Source organism: Staurois parvus, unplaced genomic scaffold (genome assembly GCF_062004578.1).
Source record: "Staurois parvus isolate SC_StPar_1 unplaced genomic scaffold, SC_StPar_1.0 ptg000137l, whole genome shotgun sequence".
NCBI lineage: Eukaryota > Metazoa > Chordata > Amphibia > Anura > Ranidae > Staurois > Staurois parvus.
Genome location: NW_028317933.1, coordinates 3,540,407 through 3,567,386, shown reverse-complemented (window position 1 = coordinate 3,567,386; position 26,980 = coordinate 3,540,407). Strand labels below are relative to the sequence as shown.

Below are 26,980 nucleotides of genomic sequence, written 5' to 3'. Positions count from 1 at the left end.
AGTGCTTGATCCAATTGCTCCTCCGAAAGGGGAGCCTCTAAGCCCTGAGCTTGCTCCGATGTCAAGGCCGGCGGGCCATGGATGTTCAGAAAAGTCATTAAGCGCCTCTGTCTAGCAATTGGCTGCATTTTTACCTTTTGTGTTTGTATGCTTACCTTTCTGATGGGTTGGTCATATTGCACCATGGGGTCCTTCTCATTTGCCTCTGAGCTGAAGAGTCCTTACTTAAGCAGAGAGTGGTGCTGACATGGTGGCATTGCTGTAAATGAAGGGCAATATGGTGATGCCCCCTCAGGGGCAGAGCCATGAAGCCCTACATTTACAGTGAAGTCTTCAGTCTTCCAGGTTTATTGGAGCTGGGCATCATTCAATCCAGAAGATTGAGGAAATTTTGTGGCCAAGCAGAGGCACTGCTGGAGAAAGTGAATGTTGCTTTTTTTTATTGCTTTTAAAGAACCTGAGGGTGCTTTTTTTTTTTAAATTAATGTTTAGTCCAGTTTGTGCTTTTTTTAGGGTGCAATCATGTATGTGACTGGCTTGCAGAAGCTTTATGTTGCTTCTAGACTGCTCCAAGTGTGTTTTGCATTCAGTGTTTTGCACCAATATTTTATTGTGGTGTGGCTCTGATAAATGATACTATGCACCAGATTTGGTCTGTATTTCCATTTACCATAAACATCATAGAGCAGTCTCACTTGCTTTGCTGGAATTTTAGTTTATTGTTCATTTTAGTAAACAACGGAAGTGAGAACATTGGTGGTAAACCAGAGGTGTAAATTCCAAAGGGTTAGCATGTCAACAAAGTCCTGCAGAAATACTAAGGGCCAGATTTTGATTCAGCCCACCGGAGTCCATCCATAATTGAAGTACCAGCTATGGATAGACTGGCCTTTTAAAATATTATGACTACTAGGGGCACCATTTCATGGCTGTCTGTGCGTTAGATCTAATGTACTTTGGCCAAGCAAGGAACATGACACCTACCCACACAATGTTTATATAATTCAGATGGCTTGTGTTAACTTTCATATGTTCCGCCTGAATCCTTGTAAGAAAATAAACACAGTAATACGGGTAGAAATAGCGTATGACTAACGCTGTTTTTGTTCTGGAATTGCTAATTGACACAAGTGGATCCAGGCTATACTTTTGTTTCCCAGCATGTTTATATTTATAGGAGACGGGGGTGTTTCTTGCTCAGCTTGTAAAATATCACTTAGGAGTGAAACCGAGCAAAGAGCAAACACTTTATAGGGCATAATGCAGGCCATAGACGGGTCGTTTATCGGCCGAAGTTTCGTCCGCACGAAAAATCGACCGATATTCACGCCGTTAGTGGGGCCAGCCCGTCGGCCGTTTTTCTCGGATCTTCCCGTTTAGTTTTATCGGTCAATGCTGGAAAATCCGCAAAAAACAGCCATTTTTCGTGGACATGGGTGGCAGCATCGGCAACAGGGCTGACTGATTTTTCGTTTATCGGACAAAAATTTGGCCAATAAACAGCCCGTCTATGGCCTGCCTTACACAGCACGGTTTATTTCCTGTGCTGGGCTCTTATCAGTTACAGTACATTGTGGCCAGCTATCTCTGAAGACTATAGAATCCCTTATGTTATGGAGGAAGGGGTCTGTTTGCAGTCCTGTCCTGTGCTGACAAGGCTGCTCCTCCATAGATACAGTGCAGTGAATGAGCATTGTCACCTAGGGCACGAAGTGTGTTCCTGGAAGTGAAAAATAAATAATAAAGTGAAAAAAGACTAAAAAAGGAAAACAAATGCAGCCACCATATCTAAGGACAGGTAAGTGGCAACATATTATAATTTTGTTGGGTTTAGATATCATTTAAAAAAAAGGGTTGACTTTGGAACTGATAGGCTGAGCAGCAGCTGTTTAAAGTCCAACATTAGAGGGGGTGGAGATTTTCCACTTTTATAAAAAAAAAAATTCCTTTGCTGTTTCCTGAGTGCAGTGCTGCATTACTGAAGCTGCTGTGAGCTCCACCAAGTACAACTAGCTGATAAGGTGTTAAAGTAAACATTACAGTAAAAAATCAAGATATGTAGTCATTGAAAATATATTTTTTCTTTAGTGTGTTAACTGGACAGGAGCAAGTCAGTCGTGAGCAAGAAAATCTCTTACTAGGACCAGGCTGATTTCAGTTTTAAAATCCATGGCAGCTGGTATAGATTTTGGGGGGGAACCCTACGCCTTTTTCTTTTTAATTTTGGCGTGGGGTTCCGCTTAAAATTCAAACCAGACTGGGTCTGGTTGGGATTGTCGGGGGGCCTATGCTGTTTTTTTTTAAATTGTTAATGTCAGTATTGTTTGTTTGCATTCTGCTGACAGCATGAGTCATGGTTGTTAAGGATGCTGCGGCTGGAAGGCCACCCTGTTCCTTAGCAACCAGCTATTATCAAATAAATTTGAATCATAGGAATGATTCTAACGTCCAAATGAAACAAATGATATTGGTTAAGGTTTAATTCGGATTCGTTGAAATGCATTACTGTTGTATTTGGAAATTCAGATCCATCCGAATTTCCAAATAATGAAAATTTCGTCTGAATTACAATTTGAAACAAAAAGCACCACATGTCTACTTTACACCAAAATGGTGAAATTTCACGAAAATCTCACGATTTTTACTGACATTTCACGGACATATTCACAGAAATAAAATTACAGCTCACTCATCCCTAATTTAATCCTTCTCGAATAAACAAACAACTAAAGTTGAAAGCTTGTCCTGAATGAGCTGAATGATTTGCCCTGTTGCTCTTTTAGAATGTTGGACTTACTGTTTTCTTTGTGGCCCTGTGCCTAGATCTGTAATCTATAACAGAAGAAACTACCAAAATGTCTTCTGTTTTCAGGTTTTGAACAAACCAAGCCTTGATATCTACTGTCAACTGAACTCGGGCAGCAGCACATGGTTTTGCATGATTACAGGTCTCTAAATTATACTGTATGAGCACAGAGAAAACACATTTCATAAATCAAATCTGCGAGCTAGCAAAGGGAATCTCATTTGAAAGGAAATATTGGTGTATTTTCAGTAAGTTCACATTTTTAATTATTGTAAGATTTACTGAAAGTACTTACCTTAAAGCCTTTACCTTAATACTGACCACCACTCCATTGTCCAGGAGCTTCCTGCCAGCTACTGGCATCTTCAGCTGGTCTACTTCCGGGTTTTGATCTTTTTCCCCTTTTGACTGGCCAAGTTGAGATGGTGTCACTTCCAAATGTGCAAAGTGTAATAATCTTAGTGGAAAACCTAAATTCTAAATTGAACTGCACATACACATGCCTTGCGCTGCAGTGCGCTGTGTTAAAGAAATGGTGCAGGTCTGTTTTTTCTTTCTGTTGTCATGCATTGCTACCCCATTCTTGATAAAATGGTTGCCTTAATGCAACACACATTAACATTTATGCAGTAGCACACTGCAATGGAACGACAGTGTGAAGGGGGCCTTAACATTTCAATCTGCACTGTTGCCAACAGTGCGCTTTAAAATATTAATGTCCCTTCTCACAGTTTGTTGGCCATGCAACATGTAGGCCATCAGGTCTTAGGAGGGGGCTTCCCACAAGGGCAGGCAATACACGTGTAGGCCATGTCTAATGTTTTTGCTATCTCTCTAATGGGTTTGTTTTGTTTTTTCAGCCTAATGATGGCTTGCTTCACTGATAGTGACAGCTCTTTGGATCTCATCTTGAGAGTTGACAGCAACATATTCCAAATGCAAATAACACACCTTTAATCTGCTCATTGTAATTAGGATAATGAGGGAATAACACACACCTAGCCATGGAACAGCTGACAAGCCAATTGTCCCATTACGTTTGGTCCCTTAACAAGTGGGAGGCACATATGCAAACTGTTGTAATTCCTACACCGTTCACCTGATTTGGATGTAAATACCCTCAAATTAAAGCTGACAGTCTGCAGTTAAAGCACATCTTGTTTGTTTCATTTCAAATCCATTGTGGTGCAATGCATGATTTTAAATCTTGACGGCGTAGTGTTCTACCGACAGTGACCTTTGAAACTGTGGTCCCAGCTCTCTTCATGTCATTGACCAGCTCCTCCCTTGTAGTTCTGGGTTGATTCCTCACCTTTCTTATCATCAGTGATACCCCACGAGGTGAGATCTTGCATGGAGCCCAAGTCCGAGGGAGACTGACAGTCGTCTTTAGCCTCTTCCATTTTCTAACAATTGCTCCAACAGTTGATCTATTTTCACCGAGCTGCTTGGCAATTGCGCCGTAGCCCTTTCCAACCTTGTGGAGGTCCACAATTTTGTCTCTGGTGTCTTTTGACACCTCTTTGGTCTTGCCCATGGTAGTAGTTGGCTTCTGACTGACTGTGGGGTGGACAGGTGTCTTTAAAGAGCTCGAACAGGTGCTACTAAGTTAGATTAATGAGTGGAGTAGAGGTGGACTTTTTAAAGGCACAGTACCAGGTCTTTGAGAGCCAGAATTCTTGCTGTTTCTTAGGTGTTCAAATACTTATGTTCAGCAGTGCAAGACAAATAAATTCTTTAAAAATCATACAGTGTGATTTCCTGAATTTTTTTTTAATTCTACCTCTCAGAGTGGGAATGCACCTACAATGTGAATTTCAGACCCCTCCATGATTTCTAAGTGGGAGAACTTGCAAAATCGCAGGGTGTTCAAATACTTCTGTTTCTCATTGTGTGTGTATATATATATATATATATATATTTACATAATAAAAGTAGAGGTCTCAGTAACTTACATTAGCATAAACATGTTGATGCCACACAATGACACTGCACATGTGCTCTGGGTCTTGTTCTAAGGTATAATAACACATTTCTTTTTATCTTTTAGGTTATTCAAGGAAGAAAAACATTGACACATGTAGAATGTTCTAAAATCCTGCGTTGCTACTACTACTGGGAGTCATGGTGCAAGATCAAGTGTAATCACCTGGAGTTTTGGCAAGAAACATAAAACGCATATGTTGTTTCCTTCTGTTGTAAATCTTGCCTACAATTGGTTTCATACTGCTTGAGGGATATCTGAAATTGTCTGTTGACAGAATAATGAGATGGTGAATTATCGGTTGCACATACCTCTGCATATTCTCCTCAACCTCATGGGGGAAATATTTACCTCCAGCAGCATTTTAAAAAATGTTGGAATCTGGCCTAAGTGACTTCCAGCATAGGATGTAATGTGAATCCTAGATCTCATCTTGGTCCATCTTCATGCCTACTGAAAAAAAGAGGATATTACCTTGCAATACAATATGCTGAATAAACTTGAGGGTAAAGAGAACTGGTTTTATTTTCTGGATCTGGAAAACTGAGAGGCTGTGATATGATGCACTGTGTCCGTTGTCATTTCCGATTAAGCCATCACAAAAGGACAGTATGGATCCCACCACTATTATGTGCTGTGGCCTTTGTGATCTACATTATTTTCTTCTGTCCAGACTACTCCAATCCAGTGGAGGTTGTGGAAGTGTTTGATAATCGTGTGTGTATGTGTGGACTTTGTAAGACAAGTAAGCTAAAGACGCCATGGTTCGCAAAACGATTCAATGCATCTGTACAACCTTTACTAGCAACAAAGGATCAAGTAATTGCGGGTCATGTTCTAAAATGGTGGTTGGTGAGTAAAATAGAAAAAAATCTAATGTATTGACTGACTTTGTTTTATAAACCCCTTCACCCAGACCCAGACATTGCACTTCTCAACCAGAACCCCCAAGAACACATTGCAAGATAAGGTCCCCGCTTATACTGCTTTATGGCAGCCATTGATTGATCACTTCCTTCCACCAAGCTTTGACTCATCCCTCTTGGAACCCTGATAACCTGATTTAGATTTTATTTGCTTCTTGGATTATCTAGGCTTCACCAACTGGGATCCCCTTTCCCCTCTTCTTTCTAATCCCCCATAATTGTTTCTATGTTATGTTGTTGGCATATGTGGAAACCAGTGCTCCAATATTTGCTGTTTTTTTTCTTCTCTTGTTAAGCAATGAAACACCATGCTCTTCAGGCTGCCTGTTGTTACCCTTGACACCAAAATGGTATTTTGGATTTGCTTTGCTTATGTACTGCAGCCTTAGGCCTTCATTGCTATAGAAATTGCTGGTTTCTCAATAAAAACCTTTGAACAAGAAAGAAACTCCCAAGACAACCTGCCTGGCAAGCTGCAGTGTGGTTGTGTTGCCCACTACTGTAGTGTTGTGTTGCAATGACATTCGGATTAATGGCACCACATTGCAATGCAGAGTGGTAAAGCACTCAAATAGCATGTGACCATAACACATCAGTGTGAATAGGCACTTACAGTATTAGTGAAGTCTGAGTCCAGAATAAAGATATTTTGTGGTTAATCAAAAAACATTAATGTTTTGCAAGCACTTTCTTCTCACAGATGAGAAATTGGATTTCTCAAGTCATATCGCTGTTAAGCATAGAGTAAATCGAGTAATGAGGAATTAATTTGCAGAACTAAAACTAGTGTGACTCAAGAAACTGAGCCATAGACACATAGGAAGTGATTTGCTAATTGAGTGTGTGTGCAATGCAGATTCAGTCTCCTCGTGAGCCTTTGTTCATTGTGCAATGTTATTTGGGATCAAATGCCTTCTTTTTAGTTTTCATTATATTTTATGTTATGCAGAGTCTCCAAGGAAAAAACAATGCAAGTGACATTCCAGGGATACTTGATCAGATGTTCAAGGTTATACCCAATGGGAACCCATATGAAGAAGTGTATAACAGGCCGTGTCGAACCTGTGCTGTTGTGGGTAATTCTGGGAACCTTAAGGGATCACGCCATGGGAAAAACATAGATTCCCATAAACTTATTTTCAGGTAACAATGCCACATTATTATTGGACTTGCCAAGTGGCAAAACATTGTTTTATATCTATCTGAAGTGTTGTTCCTCAACCTACTTTCCAAATTGCTGATTCTTGGAAGGTGCAACTACAAATACAGTTTGTGATAACTTCTTCAGTAATTTGTTTACTGATGGCTATACCTGTCTCTGATTTTCTTTGTAAAGCAAGTATATATTGCTTATATTACAGTATATCTTTTACCTTTAAACCTGAATTCCAGGTAAATAGACAATTGAAAGATAGACAAAAAAATTGAAATACTACATGATTTTCAGGTGTGAAAGTAAAGACATGTTAAAAGCGAAAGTGATGTAACATTCTTTGGATTCCGCTGTGTGATGAGACACCTAGCTAACAAGTGGGAAGCCTCACTTTCATCATTCACTGTCTGCACTGCTAGTAATACAGAGTCATTTCAGAGCTTACCTGAGATTCAAAGGGGGCAAATTGTTGGTGTCTGCTTAGCAGGTGCCTCTGTGACTGAAGTTGCCAATTTTTTTGCCATGTAACGAGGTACAGAATGAAAGGTTATGACTGCATACACAGTTTCTTGGAAAAAGTCATCGGATAACCATGAGCCTGGTGAAGAAAGACCGAGGGCTGGGCCCACAGATTCAGAGGGTACACGATGCCACACAGACACAGACAGCGGTTCTTTTAAAACAATTACGTTTACTGAACAGTTATAGTGATCTTGTAGTTGAGCATATGTAAACAGAATGATAACAGCGCATAACCATACAGTAAGAATAATACTGTCTAACACTAACCCCGTAGTTGCGGACTTTTCCCAATGTCCAGAAAGCAGCCTGGCTGCGCCTGAATGTTCCTGAGTGGAGTGTGTCTCTTGTAACTTTCTGGTATATCCAAAATGTCACTGAACACGTGTGGTGCGATGTGCTGCGGCAAAGCCGCACTTACAGTTCCCTGGCAGGCTCTTGGTACTTTTCCCTGATCCACTCCCGAACCGGACCATACAGTCACTTGTTTCCTGGTCTCGTGGTGAATCTTCCTTAGGTGCCATCGCCAGATTCCACTGTGAGCCGTAAATCCTCTTCCAGGCCCCACACAGATTCTCCAGACGTCCTCAGCATCCAACAGCCAGACCCAGACTTCACTTCCTTCTCAGCACAGGAACTCCTCCCCTTCCCATAGAGTTTGTGATGCAGTAAGTCATTTCTTAATTGCAGCCTCAAAACTGCATTTACAGTTCACTATGACCCTTCTGAGGGTCCTACTAGGCCCCTAAATTAGTATTCATTAAACTTTATAGGGTAAATAAGCATTTATCTTGTCTTAGCAAAAGTCACTACAAAATCGATTCTTGTACTTTGCTGCCATCTACTGACCAAAGAGCATATTGCAGTTTAACATTACAGACCAGTATTAATCCATGCCTCACACCCTTACACTGGTCAACATGGTCAAAGAGACAAAAGGACATTGCGCAGGATTGTGACCCAGATTGAGAAAACAACTGCTGCAAAAGTGACTGTAGAGCTCAATCTCAGTCCCATGAAGACTAAAAGGTACTTTTGTCCTGCGTTTGTTCTGCCTCTTGTGCTGCTTGGCCAGAAAATTTAGAATTATGTAATATATCTTGGGGCAACCCATAGGTTGTAACATCATAACCCACGGATTGATTTGTCTTCAGCTTAAATTGTTGCTTGGTCTGATTCTTTCTTAATTCCTGCCTTAGCCACCCTGCTCTCACTGCAACCATTAACCTGCATGCCCCTCCCTCATTTTTTCAGGATTTCATGGATGTTTTTTCAGAGGAATCTGCTTCAGTTCTACTTCCTCACAGAATTTCCCTTTTAATTTCCTGCCCAGTACTGTCCCTCCTACAGGGAGATTCTATCCATTATCAATCCTGGAAACTTTAGCAATGAAGTCCTACATCCACCAACTTGTGGGTGGAGGACCCACAAGGAAATAAGTCCCAAACAGAACAATCTGTGGCTTAGAATAATGTTTATTGAACACTATCATGATATCAAATTGGCAAAAAACCCCTCCACCCTACACAAAGATAAAACACAATGACAACATTTCCATATCATGAAAACACCCGCCTGGGCACTCAGACATGCCTATCACTCATACTGGAATATGCATAACATGGGGATGGGGCTGAAGGCTCCAGGCCTCTTGGATATAAACTGTGGGCAATATCTTGTGCAGCAAAACTGAAAATAGGTAAAAATGCAAAAATACACTTGCCCTTGAGTAAACACAGGAAGATCACATATCAGTGCATACGATCTATGGGATCATAATTGTGGTAGAGCCTTGCTTAAATGTTTAAATCATTTATTTAAATCGTAGAATTACAAAGTGTTATTCCCTCCACCCTTCACTAGAAAGTGTTTCAGATTCTATGCCAGTGAACCCTAGTTCGGATGGCATTTGTCAGATGAGGGGATATTGAAGAGGGGATCAGATCAGCTTTCTCTCGGGAATCTCGTGATTCTGCAATATCAGAAGGGGATACCTTTAAGGGTCTTTTTAAACAACATAAAAAATTAACCATCAAATAATTAAACCGGAGATGGGATATCCTATCTTTGGAATTGTATAGAACTAACGGCATTATCCCAAGGACTTAGGGAGAGAGTTATTCCTGCCGAACATTTACTTACTCAGAGATTCTTAGATAAATGGAAACAACAATATATTGATCACAGGTTGGCTGTTATGTTGTTAATTGTAGAGGAGGAAAAGATCCAATTAACTGAAACTTAAAAACCCAAATTGAAGAGAATGTTAGATCACTTGAGCCCTATAAGGAGAATTCTGACTTTATGAGATTGAATTACCTCCTTAAAATATAGAAAAGGTCCAAAAAAAATTGCGCAGTACAAAACAAACAAGATTCAAAAGGGATTTAGATGACTGGGCCAGTGGGGAGATATTTGATCTCTCCAATCAATGTGGACAGAGCGGATCTCGGCAAAGCCGCTACCGCTCTCATACACCATCGAGGAATAGGCCTATATCTTCTGAAAATCAGTAGGAAGAACCCAGAACAGTCATTTTTTTTTAGAATACACTTTAACAGTAATAGAAAGTGGGGCCTCAGGACGGGGTATCCTCAAGACAGCAGAGAGGGGGAGAGGTGCCGGTAGAAACAGCAGCGGAGGAGGAGAAAGAAGCAGACTGAATGAACCCCTGGCAGAAACATTGAAAACAACTACCAGGAGTCATAAACTGAAATGAATAATTGTGATGATAATGTTGATCTACCACATAGGCCACATAGGGAAATGCTAGATATGAAGGTTATTAATCTTTCACCGTTCAACAAGAGGAGTGACATCTTAAGCTACTCTGTAAGGGCCTGTCTTTTTCACCTACAAATGCAATGAATCACTTTGAAGTTTATAAGGATGTTCATCTTTTCCTTAGAAAGGTGTATTTAAGATTGGTACACTCACAAAAGCAGGTGAGGGATAATTATCTAGAGAGCAATTAATTTAGTTTTAAGGATGAGGAACAGGAAGCTATTCAAAATCTTCTCACTTATGGAAGATGATTCTTTTGAACTAGACAAAGACGTTGATCCTAGTGATTTATGGAAAAGACAGGCCTGTCTAATGATTAAGTCTAACAAGATGCCCCAGATTTGTAAAAATCGCTGGTTGGGTGATTTTTCTGTATTTGGTCCAACATGACCTATCCCAAATTGACTGGAGATTGACTGGTACGGACAAACTCTCGAAAGATGAGAGGCAGGCACTAAGAGAACTCAGGGAAGCACCCAACCTAGTGATTAAACCAAGTGACAAGGGAAGGGATGTGGTCCTGGAATGTGGTCAGGAGGGAACCCATTTCTCTCACTGGTTTTGTCTCTCAATCAAAAATTATGTTTGGCCTGTGAGGAGGGTCTCATCACCAAAAAAGAATGGGGTTATTTACGTGTGGATGATTATAATATTCCCATCATATATATTATCCCCAAGGTACACAAAAGTTTGGAAAATCCACCAGGAAGGCCCATTATATCAGCTTTACGGGGTCCCCTTGAATGCACCGGGAAGTACCTGGATGCTTTAATCAAAGAGATGGTGATGGGACTCCCATCATATGTCCAGGATACTAGAGATGTCTTAGCCAAGATCGTTCAGGTAGAGATTCAGACAGGGACGATATTGTTGGGTATAGATGTGGAGTTCCTCTATACCTCCATCCCCCACCATTGGGGGCTCAGTGCGGTAGCCCAATTTTTGGAAGTAAGTTATTCAAACATGGGAGCACAGAATGAATTCCTTTTGGAATTGTTGGATTTTGCTCTCAATAACAATTATGTTCAATTCTTGGAGACTTATTACCGCCAGTTCCGAGGTACGTCGATGGGGGCGAGATGGACACCCGCATATGCCTGTCTCCATCTCAGATGGTGAGAGGAGGAGGTTGTATATTGCTCCTCGATGTACCTCAGCCATGCTTCCTTATGGCTGAGGCACATCGATGATGTTCTTATGCTCTGAGAAGGCCCTGAGCAGGAACTTCATGATTTCATGGCTGACCTCAATGCTAACAATGGGAACATCAGATTAACATACACTTTTGATTACAGAAAGATCTAATTTTTTGATCTTTTGATTTCCATTGAGGGTAAGAGTTTGAGAACTAAAACATACTGCAAATCTACAGCTGCTAATACTCTGCTTTTGGCTTCCAGCCATCACCCACAGTCCTTGATACGGGGGATCCCCACTGGACATTTCCTATGTATCTGCAGGAACTGTACCAGTGGTGATGATTATAAACAGGAGGCAGAGGATCTGTATGGGAGAATTCGTGAGAGGGGATACTCCCATGGAACTATAAGATGATCTCGTAAGAGGGCCTCGACATGACAATGAGAGGAACTTTTAAATACAAACACTGAGGATAAGCCCCCTCAGGATAACTAACCCGTATGTATTATCACCTGGTATAGCACCCAGTGGGAAGAGGTAGGGGCTGTTCTGGCCAAGCAATGGCATATATTGGCACAGTCTCCAGAGCTATCTGGGATTGTTTGTCCTAGACTCCTAATGGTTGCTAAAAAAGCCATGAATTTAAAGAACAATCTGGGACAGTCAAAATATAGATGAACACCAGTTAAAAATTGGTTAACGGACCTACCCCCACTTAAGGGAATGTACCCCTGTGGACGGTGTCATATCTCTAGGTTTGTTGACCGTACAGATAGATTTACACATGCAGATGGACAAAAAGTTTATCACATTAAGCAGTATATGAATTGTGCGACAACACAAGTACTATACATGCTTGAATGCCCTTTCAATAATATGCATATCGGCAAGACTAAGTGTCAGTTGCGCGTGCGCATAGGTGAACATCTAGGTAGCATTATTAAAAAGCATGATAAGACTCCAGTTGCTGAACATTTTGCTAAATTTCACAATTCATTCCCTATAGGACTTAGAGTCAAGGCAATTTATGCCCTGAATCTCTCCAACCGCAGGGGGATTTTGATACAATCCTCCTGAGGAAGGAGAAGGAGTGGATATTCAAATTGGGGTCTTTGGCGGTCAAGGGACTTAATATGGAATTGAGCTTACAGGTTTTCTTAGAATCTTAACCCTAAATCTTCTTTATCTTTACTAGTAAGGAGGATGGCTACCTTCACGGATTACTATTGATTCAGTAGGATAACATTTTTTCCGTTTTGCCAGTTACTCTTCATGGTAATATGGTTCACTGGCATATTATTAAAAAATCAGCAGAGTATGCTTGGATAAGGGCTGTATGACCTTAAACATAATTAATGCTGACTCATTTTCTAATTTTACGCAATTGACATTGTAACAGCATACGATGTCTTAAGTGACAATTTTAGGCTGCGGTTCCCTGTGGGTTAATCCGGAAATTACGTATTGGTCTCCATATAAGCCCTTGATGTGTGGACCGCAAATCCTGAAGAAGCTCGCATGACTCGGTGGGCAAAAAGCGTTGACGTCACAGTGTCGTGACGACCGTGTACCGGACACTCAAACACCCCCACGTGACTTTAGCCACCAGCTGCGCCACACTGGACCTGCTGCTGCAGTCATACGCATACTCATCACTGCATGGAGTGCAAGGTCAGTGGTATCACACAGAGGACCGGGATCTGTTGGAACCAGGGGCGGACTGACAACTCATGGGGCCCCCGGGCAATAGGGGATCATGGGGCCCCTGTGTCCTTGCCCACACTCAAAAAAGCCTATAAAAAAGGTACCAGGGGCATTTCATGTGGCCCCCTACTGACCTCGGGCAGTGCCCGAGTGCTCGAATGGTCAGTCTGCCCCTGATTGGAACCAGTGACCAGTGGTGAGCTTATACAATTGGACCAGGTCGTGACTGTATTGGGATTCACTTTCTGGATTGCGATTGCTCAGTTGAGCGCTGCACACCTGTTGACTTTTTTTACTTGCATGCAGCGAGAGGTTGCCTCTCACTATCATTCTCACCCATAGGTCACTACTGTCTGTGACTGCTGTCTACCAGTGCTGGAATTACTGTCAAGTCTACAGTGACATAGTCATCTGCCACTATTAGTGATATTACCATTACATTCTACATGTTCTGACTGAAAGTGGAGACAATCTACACAAGACTATGGGGTTTATTTACTAAAGCTGGAGAATCCAAAATCAGACTCCTTTCTGCATAGAAACCAATCAGCTTCTAACCTCAGCTTCTTCAATGAAGCTTTGGCAATGAAACCTGGAAGCTGATTGGTTTCTATGCAGAAGTGAGACTGATTTTGCACTCTCCAGCTTTAGTAAATAAACCCCTATGTGTCAGCATCAAGTACATACATCCCTAGATTGGTGGACTACCATAATTATGATCCCATAGATCGTATGCGCTGATATATGATCTTCCTGTGTTTACTCAGGGGGAGTGTATTTTTGCATTTTTATATTCTCACCTATTTGCAGCTTTGCTGCACACGTTTATATCCAGGAGGCCATATATCCAGTGTGAGTGGTAGGCATGTCTGAGTGCCCGGGTGGGTGTTTTCATGATATGGCAATGTTGTTATTGTGTTTTATCTTTGTGTAGGGTGGAGGGGTTTTTGCCAATTTGATATCTTGATAGTGTTCAATAAACATTTTTATAAGCCGCAGATTGTTCTCTTTGGGACTTCTTTCCTTGTGGGTCCTCCACCCATAAGTTGGTGTTTGTGCGGTAAGGACACAGAAAAATGTGATCGCTCATCAGATTATTGTGTACTAGGCTTAAGAGTCCAGAGGCCTCTACTCATGGGGGAGTATTGTAAAGAATCACTTCATACAACAAACTCTCTGCAGCTCCTCTTTTCTCAATGATCATGCATGATACACAGTCTACTTCCCGGAACTCCTCTTATGACTCAGGAATTTGCGCTGCTCAGCATCCTGTTGCAGGGCAATGAAGCCATACCTCTGGCTCCTCCTGTAGCACTATCCTTCCCATTTGCCTCCTATTGATCCTACTTCTGTCTTCATCTGAGTTAAATCTCACATGCCCTACGCTTGGTGCTTGTAATGGATTTCTCTACTTGCTTCACTAGCTGCCATTAGTGCATCTGAATCTTGACTTGCCTGCCATGACCCTGTTTACCGACAACATCTTTTGTTTGGCACCTGGATGCAATCGTGCATGTTTACTGGCAATGTCCATTGCCTGACACCTGAACTGACCTGTTTACCAACCACATCTCTTACCTGCTGCCTGGACCAGCCTCTTGCCTCGTCCCTCTGATCACATTCTAGCCAAGGCACCAGTCTCAGCCATCGTCTGAAAACATCTCTTACTACTTGAACCACAGGTACTCTTGTCCTACCTTTGCTCTGCCTCTTATGCTACCTAGCCATAGAGTATAGCATTGTGTAATAAATCCTGGAAAAGTGTCCAAAAACCTGTGCTCTAATACAATTGTCAACCTTAGCCCCAAGCTGCTGGAAAGATATTTTTTCCCGTGGCTATTACAAGCAATTAAACAAATATGCTAGCACCATACCCTCCAGAGAATGATAAAATAAACATCAGTGAAACAACATATCCTCATTACAGTGTAAATAAAAAGAAATAATTATAGTGATCCCAGTGCAAACACAACCCACACCACAAACAATAATTAGTGTTCATGAAACCCCATCCAACATTTGATGATTCAATGCAGTCTAACAATTTTCATTACTCCTGCTTCCCAGTATATTCCACCTTCATATGCAGTATTTGTAAACCGAGGAATGGTAAAGCCGGCCATACATACATCGCAATTTGGCCGGTTCTGCTGATTGACATCTATGCAACCAGCCTGTCAGATTTTCCCTGTTCGATCGGCATTGCCAACTGCTGTATAGCCGGCCGTTCAGACCAGTGTATGCTGACAGCAGGGAAGCCTCCCCACTGTCAGAATACAAAGGCTTAGCAGGGATGATTCTCCCTTCCACACACTGAGTAATTTTTCTTTTTGCTTAACCTGCTGGTTGAACATAAAAAAATAACATATCTATGGCCTGCTCTGCCAGATATATATGACCTCTTATCTCTAAGTGGGTAATAAATCACCAAACAAGTAGATTGGAATACATCCAGACCTGGGGATTGCTTGTTCTAAGGGAGTGAGAGCTGCTAAAGGTGATGCCAGATATATCCTCTTTCCATTTTTTAAAGAACAAGCATTACACTTGGCATTGGTAAAAGCTGTAACCGCCTCCTACAAACTTGGCCATCTCTATAATTATGGTTGTCTACTGAAATCCTTATGTTAATTATAGAAAGAGTTTTTATATTTCACAGCAGGGCGCACCCTTCCTGAATGGTCACCAGATGTCGGAGGAGGAAAAATTACATAAAATGAAGAATAACATTGTTAATTGTGTGCAATATTTTTGTGTCTGTCCAAGAAATATCTTTTTCTCTCAAAACTAACATTGCAAATACATGCTTTTTTGAGTCCATGAAGACTTCTCATCAGAAACCTGCTGTTAAAGTTTTATGTCATTTAAAAAATTGGGTTTTGTAAACTCTAAAGAAAATTGTTACTGTGAAATTGTGAAAAAACTTGCTAGAGAACTGCATATTGGAGATGGCTGCAGTAATCTGTGGTAGCATACAGGAAACTAGAGATAAAGTCTCCTTTATGTTTAGTAGGCACTTTTCTGTGGGTGGAATAAACAGGAAGAGTGTCAGTTCCATGACTGTCATTGTGTTAAACAATTTGTTTCTTTCAACAGCTGTAGAAAACATGGAAAAATAATTTCTAGGTTTGTCAATGCAATCTATGATTTCTGTACATGGGGTCAAAAGCACAAGGGAGTCTCATTTTGAGCCAAAACAGGAACCAGATGGGGAATTCACATGGTTAAGATAAACTAGGGCTCACAATCAAATGCAGAGCCTCAGTTGGCAACAAATAGGTACCTGTACTGGAATGATGATTTGTGGGAGGGGTGGGGCATGCCAGAGCTCTGAATTAGAGCAAAATTCTAAGTATTTATTTCAGGTACTTATATAGCGCCATCAATTTACACAGTGCTTTTACATACATATATTGTACATTCACATCAGTCCCTAAACCCTCAAGGGGTGTACAATCTAAGGACCCTAGCTCACATTCGCACACAGACCAGGATCCAATTAACCTACCAGCATGTCTTTGGAGTGTGGGAGGAAACCCACGCAGTCACAGGGAGAACATGCAAACTCCAGGCAGGTAGTGCCGTGGTTGGGATTCGAACCAGCGACCCTAGTACTGCCAGGCGGAAGTGCTAACCATTTAGCTACTGTGCTGCCCATGTAAGCATGATTCCAGGGTCCTACAACTTTCTGGATTGACAAATTGAAGTACTGTATATCCAGGCATCTCCTGGTACCAGCTGTTAGGAAGCACTATTAATTTAAGGTGTATGTAAAGCCAAAGGTTTTAAAACCCCTGGTAGGTGTTTTACTGCTGAACAAAGGCAGTCTCTGATACACTTTTAAGCTAGGTTTTCATTGCTGTTCGTGTTCATGCTGGGGGAATTCAAACTCACTATTTGTCCTAGTGACTATTGTCTCCATTCTGTCAGATGAGGAGCTGTACACAAGGGCTGAAAGTCCTCCACTTCCTCCTACCAAACTGACCATTTTTGGACAATTCTCGGCTTGTGGGTGCCCAGCTTTAAGGTTGTCACAGGAACAGGAGGTGGGAACACCACTGAGACACCTGTTCTAGTGACAACTGTCTAAAAGGGAATTACCCTTCACTTTGGAGAGATTTTTTCTTACATCCTCTTGATGAGAAAACTTCTTAATGGCATACAACAAAAAAACTCTGAAGTCTAAACTATTCCCTACTTTAACTTAAAAGGTTTAAGTTATACATACACTGTAATAATTTTTTTCAATGACAGGTTTACTTTAAATTCACAGCTTGGAGCTTATGCAAGACTAAGGACTCGCTACTCAGCCTTATAGGACAGCACTAAATACCTGAAGATCCATAAAATCACATCCTTCCCTTCACCTGGTACTTTCAGAAAAGGCAGAAGGGGACAAGTGATCCTGCATAGGAAGAGTAGAAGTTCATGTTAAAGCCTACATAGACAAACAGAAAAGATAACACAACACTCTTCTTGAACATAGTTGCGGGTTCGCACTACCTGGTGCCAGCACAGTTTCTACTTTGGTTCTGGACCTGTGTCCTGAGAGTATTGCTCAAAGAGAAGGTTGGGGAGTTCGGCCAGCTAATGTGATGTTTACTGTTTAAGACTCCTGGGCCCAAAACACCCTAAATATGTTGCTTATATTTTGTGTCTGCCAACAAAACCTATACCTTTGATTTGTATGTGCAGCAATTTTTGATTTGAGGTAGAGCTGGGCACACCAAAGGTTTTTTGCCTATAGACATCACTGTTTTATCCCTTCTCTGAAGTGTTAATATGCTTTTCCTAACCATCATCTCTCTTTACATTTTTAGAATGAACAGAGCTCTCACTTCCGGATTTGAAAAAGATGTGGGCTTGAGAACCACTCATCATTTTATGTATCCAGAAAGTGCCATGCACCTTTCAAAAGGAGTCCATCTAGTCCTGGTGCCATTCAAACTGCAGGATCTTAGGTGGATAACCAGTGCTCTCTCCACAGGAGAAATCAAGTTGTACGTATCCAGTCACCTTAGCATTATGCATTCTTGTTTTTTGATAGATCAGTTCTAATTTTCTGTCTACAAACGGACAGGGCTTGAGGAAAAACAGCATGGTTTTGTCTACATATGGACATAGTTGGACAGATTTGGAATCAGGGAGAAATGTATATACTCTATACTATTTTCCTGCACTACATGGCAAAATGTTTCTGGATACCTGACCATTCATCATTACACTTACCAAACGTATGGCATTTCTTGGCATTGTTTATGAAGGTCTTTCTCTGTAACAGAATGACTATACCCCTGTGCTCAAAGCCAGCTTCATAAAGACATGTTGAGGATCTCAAATGACCTGCACAGAGCCCTGGTCTTAACCCTATTGAACACCTTTGGCAAGAACTGAAATGCTAATTGTGAGCCAGGTCTTCTCTCGTCCATCTTCAGTTTCTGATCTCACAAATGCTCTTTTGGCTGAATGGGCACAAATTCCCAAAGGCACACTTCAGATTCTTGTGAAAAAAGTCACAAACTGGGAGCCAACTCTGAATTAATGCCCATGATATAGGAATGAGGTGTCCAACAAGCTCATACATTTGTGATGGTCAGGTGATAGGTGATTACAAGGTTTTGGCCATATAGTGTGTGTGTGTGTGTGTGTGTGTGTACGCACACATACACACTATATTGGCAAAAGTATTGGGCCAGCCCTCCAAATCATTGTGTTCAAGTGTTCCAATCACCTCCGTGGCCACAGGTATATAAAATCACACACCTAGGCATGCAGACTGCTTCTACAAACATTTATGAAAGAATGGGTCGCTCTCAGGAGCTAAGTGAATCCAAGCGTGGTTGCACCTGTGCAATAAGTCCATTAGTGAAATGTCCTTGCTACTAAATATTCCACGGTCAACTGTTAGTGGTATTGTAACAAACTGGAAGCAACTGGGAACAACAGCAACTCAGCCACGAAGTAGTAGGCCACGTAAAATAACAGAGCAGGATCTGTGCATGCTGAAGCGCACAGTGCGCAGAAATCAACAGCTGTCTGCAGAGTCAATTGCTAAAGGCCTCCAAACCCAGTGTGGCCTTCAGATTAGCACAACAGTGCATAGAGAGCTTCATGGAATGGGTTTCCAAGGCCATGCAGCTGCATCCAAGTCTTACATCACCAAGTGCAATGCAAAGTGTTGGATGCAGTGGTGTAAAGCACGCCGCCACTGGACTCTACAGCAGTGGAGACTTGTTCTCTGGAGTGACAAATCACGCTTCTCTGTCTGGAAATCCAATAGATGTGTCTGGGTTTGATGGTTGCCAGGAGAACGGTACTTCCTTAACTGCATTGTGCCAAGTGTAAAGTTTGGTGGAGGGGGGATTATGGTGTGGGGTTGTTTTTCAGGGATTGGGCTTGGCCCCCTAGTTCCAGTGAAGGTAACTCTTAAGGTGTCAGCATACCAAGACATTTTGGACAATTTCATGCTCCCAACTTTGTGGGAACAGTTTGGGGATGGCCCCTTCCTGTTCCAACATGACTGCGCACCAGTGCACAAAGCAAGGTCCATAAAGACATGGATGAGTGGGTTTGGGGTGGAGGAACTTCACTGGCCTGCACAGAGTCCTGACCTCAGCCTGATAGAACACCTTTGGGATGAATTAGAGCGGAGACTGCAAGCCAGGCCTTCTCGTCCGACATCAGTGCCTGACCTCACATATGCGCTTCTGGAAGAATGGTCAAACATTCCCATAGACACCCTCCTAAACCTTGTGGACGGCCTTCCCAGAAGAGTTGAAGTTGTTATAGCCGCAAAGGGCGGGGCCAACTCAATATTGAACCCTACGGACTAAGACTGGGATGCCATTAAAGTTCATGTGCGTGGAAAGGCAGGCGCCCCAATACTTTTGGCAATATAGTGTGTGTGTGTGTATATGTGTGTTGAACAAACTTTAGTAGTGCTTATCTGCATACCTGTTGTAGGTTTGTAACTCAAAGTATTGGAGTCAAATGGTCCGTAAGACAGATGTCAGTTTCAGAGTTTCTATGAGGAAAGGTTTCATTTAATTAGGAAGGTCTCTCCAGTGCTTCTTAAAATTCAAAATACAAATTATAGAGTCTTCATACTTTTAAGGAAATACTTATAGGTGTACAGTAATTGTAAAGTTATGTAAATAGTACAACAGAACTCACAATCCGTTTACTTTTTGAGATATTATTCACTGACATATAATTTTTTTTTTTCCTTCCAGTACATACACAAGGGTCAAGCAGTACATTCAAGCTGATAAGGACAAGGTGAGCACTGAAGAACTAAGAAACAAGACAGTAGCCATAGGTATAAGTGGAGTGGTTATGGCAAAATTGATAGATAATTTAATTTCTTTGCGTGTTTTAAAGGTAGCTCCATGTATTTCATTTATTGTTCTTTTTTTTGTGTCTTCTTTTTTTGTTTTACCATTATTTGTATACCCAAATTTTTTTATTTTGTTTTGTATAAAGAGATGTAAAATAATAAGGTGGCTGCGCAAGAACAGGTCCAGAATAGTTGAAAAGAGTTTTAATAACCCACAGGAATCATTTAAAGCCCATTTTGACCTTTAAAACAATCAAGAACAACTTACATTTTCTCTATTTGATTGACTTCATTGGTTGCACCCAAATGGTTAAATGTAACTGAACTCTCATGCTTTTGACCACATTTTCTGGGAAATAGAAGCTCTTGCTTTCACTCATCCCCAATGGCCATATATACATTTTGTTTGCAGCTCCAGCAGTGGCGAACGCCATGCTGGTATTATGAGAAGTGCATGAAAATGGATCAGCTGAATGTCACTAGTTCTTCAATTCAACTCTAAATTCAGGATTATAAAATTCAGAAAATGATCTAAGAGTTGGTAAAACTGATCCATCAGCTCCACATCCCTAATATATTGTATGAAAAAAAAGTAATGAAGAGTGTGGGACTTTTAAGGTGCTTTCGTATCCCCAGGAAACGAATGTAACAACCAGGGGCGGACTGACAACTCATGGGGACCCCGGGCAATAGGGGATCATGGGGCCCCTGTGTCCTTGCCCAAACTCAAAAAAGCCTATGAAAAAGGTACCAGGGGCATCTCAGGGGGCCCTCTTCTGACCCTGGGCCCTCGGGCAGCGCCCGAGTTTCCAAATGGTCAGTCTGCCCCTGGTAACAACATAACTATATATAAAAATATCACATTTTATTGGATAATATAAAATATCTGTTAAGAACAGAACCCTCCCATAAAAACAATGGCATTAATGACTCCTCAGTACAGTAAACCCCAAATGCACCTGCCAGTTGATACATATGACATAAATGTATTATAATAAATGTCGATGGATGAAGACAGGAAGGTATAGGTAAGAGGGACCCAGATGGAAATACACAAAAAAAACTCAGAAGGACAGCTCAGCATGGAAGGAAGGCAATTACTGAATCACCATCAACTTGTAATTCAATCAAAAAGTATGTGTGTATGTCCATACATCCACGTGTTGCTGATCCTTTAGAACAAACAGATGTAAAGACAGACAGAGATATGTCCGGTTCAGGGGCGGACTGACAACTCATGGGGCCCCCGAGCAATAGGGGATCATGGGGCCCCTGTGTCCTTGCCCAAACTCAAAAAAGCCTATGAAAAAGGTACCAGGGGCATCTCATGGGGCTCCCTACTGACCCCGGGCCCTCGGGCAGTGCCCGAGTTTCCAAATGGTCAGTCCACCCCTGGTCCGACTCATCACAAACAGTCTCCATCTTTATGTGGATGGATCTCTTGGGACCCTTACAGTCTTAACATTAGAGGATACTTTGTAATATACCTATTTTTCAATTAGCCTTTGAGGCTTAGAAACTCCTCTATACTTTGCTGTGGCTTGTTGGAGGGCCAGTCATTTCCCCAAGTACCACCGTCCATTGAGTGTTTTCCCTTCTTTTGAACCCCTGAAGAAGCCTATTTGGCAAAACGCATTGGGATACCATTACTTTACCTTCCTGTCTTCATCCATCGACATTTATTATAACGAATTTATGTCATATGTATCAACTTGTATTAAGGAAGGTATATTTGGGGTTCACTGTATTGAGGGGTCTATGCCATTAATTGTTTTTATGGGAGGGTTCTGTTCTTTACAGATATTTTATATTATCCAATGAAATTTGATAATTGAATATATAGTTGTGTTGTTACATTAGTTTCCTGGGGGCACAAAAATCGCCTTAAAAGTACCACACTCTACTTTCTCAGGATTATAAAATTCAGCTGACTTTTTGATCCAGATTGCAATGTAGACAAATGTCCGGAGTGAAACAAAGAGGTTGGTTAACTAAAGATAAATAGACTGTGCACTTTGCTCCAGAGCTCAGTAAATGAGGCAAAGCTTCACTTTGCAAAGAATATCCAATCACATCCAAAGAAAATACAAATAAACAACATGTTTTCTTGCATATGATTGCTCATCATTTACTAAGCTCTGGAGCAACTGCACTTGCAAAGTGCACAATCTGTCCACTGATTTTACATCACTTTTTGCTCAGGGAAATATAGGAAAATAGAATAGATATTTTACACTTAAAGTGGTTGTAAACCCTTACATATACCCATTGACGTGACTGGGCTCAGGTGATACACAGAGATGAAACAAATCCTCCAGCATATGTTATACCTGTTTATCTGCAGTCCTCTCTCATCTACAGCTTGTCTGAGCTTTCAGAAAGAAGGGGGTGGGGAACTGATGTTACACACTGCAGAGCTCAGTGAGAGCTGATCGGAGGGAAAAGACACACCCCATTTCACAAAGCGCACAGGAACAGAGCTGAGGCAGTTAACCACAGAGTGCTGTAGCTCCCTCCCCTGTCACCTTTTTTCTCTTAGTGTCAGGAAAATTTGTCTGAAGTGACTGCAAGTGAATGCAAATAGCAGAGGAACAAGACAGCAGGCAGAAATGACACTCAGTGAATTGGATTAAGACAAGTACACACTATAGATGTATATGCTTTGTTCATGCTGCGCAAACTGTTGGCGCTATATAAATCCTGTATAATAATAATCATATAATAATATTTTATGTCAGAGGTTTACAACCACTTTAAATGCTTGTTATATAATAACTTCTGTGTTAAAAATCAGTGTATTATCTATTTTTAGGTATTAATCTTTAATCCAGCTTTTTTCAAATACATCCATGATAACTGGACAAATCATCATGGAAGGTATCCATCTACTGGAATGCTGGCTGTCTTCTTTGCGCTTCATATTTGTGATGAAGTGAGTATGTTCAATGACATAATTATTTAGGGTGTAAAAACACTCTACAGGTATTCTACATCTTAATGGCTTATTGAATGTTCACACCCAGGGGCGGACTGACCATTTGGAAACTCGGGCACTGCCCGAGGGCCCGGGGTCAGTAGGGGGCCCCATGAGATGCCCCTGGTACCTTTTTCATAGGCTTTTTTGAGTTTGGGCAAGAACACAGGGGTCCCATGATCCCCTATTGCCTGGGGGCCCCATGAGTTGTCAGTCCGCCCCTGTTCACACCTATTTATCTCTTTATAGTTCTTTACCCCTGAATGGTATGATTGGTGACTATGTTCTGTGCTGGCAGAGTGAACTGTCACAAGTGTCCACACACAAACATGTATTGCAGAAGTGGTGGGCATGTTTGACCAGATCTAAGAGTGCTGATTACTGAGTTCACTGGGAATTAAAGTGGAACTTCACTCTCTCAATCAACAATGACTATTTGAATCCTTACACTGCTAGCATTAGTAAATATATAGGAATGCATATCATATTTACTTGTCTTCAGGAGGGGAGGGTTCCCAACTCAGCCAATGCTTGAGTTAAGGGCATATGGATTCCCAAAAGTAAATGCTACATGAATCATCTGCCCCTAATCAAGATGGCCAGAGCCAGAAATGCTAGGGGGGGGGGGGGGGGTTCAAAATGATTTCTCAGCAAAATAAAGCATGGAGACATGGACGTTCTAATGTTCTCTAACAAACCTCAGAGGGCTTCACAGAACAGCTGTATTTATACTGGGATTAAATTACACACAGGTGGACTCTATTTACTAGTTAGGTGAGTCCTGAAGGCAATTGGTTCCACTAGATTTTAGTTAGGGGTATCAGAGTAAAGGGGGTTGAATCAGGGGCGGACTGACCATTTGGAAACTCAGGCACTGCCCGAGGGCCTGGGGTCAGTAGGGGGCCCCATGAGATGCCCCTGGTACCTTTTTCATAGGCTTTTTTGAGTTTGGGCAAGGATACAGGGGCCCCATGATCCCCTATTGCCCGGAGGCCCCATGAGTTGTCAGTCCGCCCCTGGGTTGAATACAAATGCATGCCACACTTTTCAGATATTTATTTGTAAAACGTTTTGAAAACCATTTATCATTTTTCTTCGAATTCACAATTATGTGCCACTTTGTGTTGGTCTATCACATAAAATCCCAATAAAATACATTTACGTTTTTGGTTGCAACATGACCAAATGTGGAACATTTCTATGATTACTTTTTCAAGGCACTGTAGTATGAAGTTTGCATTCTTGGTCCTTCTGCATGATGCTACACACCTCCTTCTGCATACAGAATAAATAGAGAATGTAGCATTGGCAGGATTACACCATGGTTTGGTGGTGTTTATTTAGGGATGTCAAGTATAGAGGTGGGACTTCAATAACAAGGAGAAGCACACCCCTTGGATTCCTATGTGTTTAAGAAGATTGCAATGGAATGAAGATGCTATCATTAAAATAAAACCGAAAAACAGTTTACTGACTCTTCAATCTTTGCTTATTTACAGTTTATTACATTCTTTGTTTTACAAGAATCTGATGGAACAATTCACAAAGCAGTATCTTACCACATCCAAGTATGCAGTAAGATACCACACAAAAACTTTGTTGGCATTCACTAAAAAATGCTACTAAAATACTGCGTGAGTTATTTTATGAAGTCATGTGGTATTTTAGAAGTGAAAACGTGGTAACGAGTCACCAGCTGTCAGCGGGTTTCCCACTGACAGCTGAATGTAAAAATAAGAATTGCCGGCAATTAAAAATTAAGAAAAAAAGGCGTGCTCCCCCCCAATCCATACCAGGCCCTGCAGGTCTTGTGTGGATTTTGAGGGGAACTCTCACACCAAAATAAAAAAAAAATGGTGGGATTCCCCCAAAATCCATATCAGACCCTTATCTGAGCATGCAGCTCAGCAGGTCAAGAATGGGGGAGCCGAGCCAGTACCCCCCACCCCTCCTGAACCATACCAGGCCACATGCCCTCAACATGGGGAGGTGCTTTGGGGTGGCCAAAAGCACCTTTGACCCCATATTGGAAACAAGGGACTCTTCCCCATATCACCCAGCATGCCCCAGTCTATTATGTCACAAACACAAGGTGGTGGCCTCTTTTTTTTCCTTTTTTTTCTGGTTGGTGGTGGCAGTGGGCATCATGATTGACGATGGATCTACACCAGAGGTACATTTTTTTAAATGTTTGTTTTTTAATCAACGGCTTGTTACAAACTGCCTCCTGTGTTTTTTTTACATTTCACAACGGGTTTGGTGTGGTCTGGGAGGGGGACCACAAATTGTTTTCTTATTTTTATTCTTCTTAACGAGCAGCGCTATTTAGTTGTTTGAATAACACGTGGCTAGACCACGACTTAAATGTAGTTATTTACCTTAGATTGTACACCCCTTGAAGGCTAGGGACTGATGTAAATGTACAATATATATGTAAAGCACTGTATAAATTGATGGCGCTATATAAGTACCTGAAATAAATAAATACATTTAGCTTTGTGAATTGACTTTAGAGTCAGTGTAATGCGGTATTTACAGCGCATTTTTTACTTGTGCGGTAAATACCGCATAAACTGACTGTGAATTGACATTTTGAATATCGCATGAGATAACTGGAAAAAATGTGTCACATTATCCAGTTATCTCGTGATATTCTGAGTACCCTGAGTCACAGGTACAGTATTGGTATCAATATAAAATGAATGTAAAGATCACAAGTTAAGACAATAGGAAGCTGAGATCACAATTCTTGCAGTTGTTGTTTGACTGTGTCTTGGTCTTGAGCTATTTGTTATCTTCTTTCTTCTTCCTCCTTAGATATCAGTGTTCGGTTTTGGCGCAGACAGGAATGGAAACTGGCACCACTACTGGGAAAAGAACAAATTTCCAGGGGCTTTCCGCTGGACCGGGGTGCACAGTGCTGAGTTTGAGTCTGAGCTTCTAGCAATTTTAGCCAAAGAAGGAAGGTTGAAATTTTACAAGTAATAGATGTATTTCTAAAGCCATAAGAGAATACTGTGTTTTTTTGTACTTTGGTAATAAAAAAAATGCTGCTCGTGATGGATCTTGTGCTTAAGTTGGTGTTTTATTGTACAACAGAGAAAAAAGTGGGGATGTTTACAGCAGCATGTGAATGTCAGCCTTGAAGAGCTTAAGAGCAGGGAACAAAAGATGCCTGCCATTGCATTTATTAGCCAAAAAAGCTTCTATGAGTCCATGGCTAAACCCTGCCTACTACCGCTTTCCTGATCAATGGAACTGCCCTAATGGCTAGTAATGGTGCTACCATCGGACAAGGAGATGGCAGCTAGTAGGTCTTATCAATGCGCTAAGGGCAAGTTAGGTTTTGACATTAAAGCGGAATTAAATCTATCAATTTAACTGTTTCCCAAAATAGTTACAATCATGAATGATAACTGTCAGTTGTTTGTGCTCTTAACTAGGGGTGGACTGAGAACTCATGGGGCCCCCGGGCAATAGGGGATCATGGGGCCCCTGTGTCCTTGCCCAAACTCAAAAAAGCCTATGAAAAAGGTACCAAGGGCATCTCATGGGGCCCCCTACTGACCCTGGGCCCTCGGGCAGTGCCCGAGTTTCCAAATGGTCAGTCCGCCCCTGCTCTTAACCGAACTGTCAAGCCATCAAATGGCTGGT

The 26,980-nt window shown here is 41.5% G+C and overlaps 1 protein-coding gene across 4 annotated transcripts in view; it reads left to right on the top strand.

The window, feature by feature from the left end:
• Nucleotides 1–26,390, top strand: part of LOC149465753 (CMP-N-acetylneuraminate-beta-galactosamide-alpha-2,3-sialyltransferase 2-like) — a 77,262-nt gene extending 50,872 nt beyond the window's left edge. For 3 of the 4 annotated variants that reach the window (XM_089673258.1, XM_089673260.1, XM_089673259.1), the window contains 6 exons: nt 4,857–5,642; nt 6,666–6,859; nt 17,837–18,016; nt 20,249–20,294; nt 23,165–23,284; nt 26,144–26,390. In XM_089673258.1, coding sequence (XP_089529384.1) covers nt 5,349–5,642; nt 6,666–6,859; nt 17,837–18,016; nt 20,249–20,294; nt 23,165–23,284; nt 26,144–26,311 — 1,002 coding nt within the window. In that variant the 5' untranslated portion in view covers nt 4,857–5,348 and the 3' untranslated portion in view covers nt 26,312–26,390. The remainder of the gene's footprint in view (nt 1–4,856; nt 5,643–6,665; nt 6,860–17,836; nt 18,017–20,248; nt 20,295–23,164; nt 23,285–26,143) is intronic. The other variant, XM_089673261.1, reaches the window with a different exon arrangement.
• The last annotated feature ends 590 nt before the right edge of the window (nt 26,391–26,980 follow it).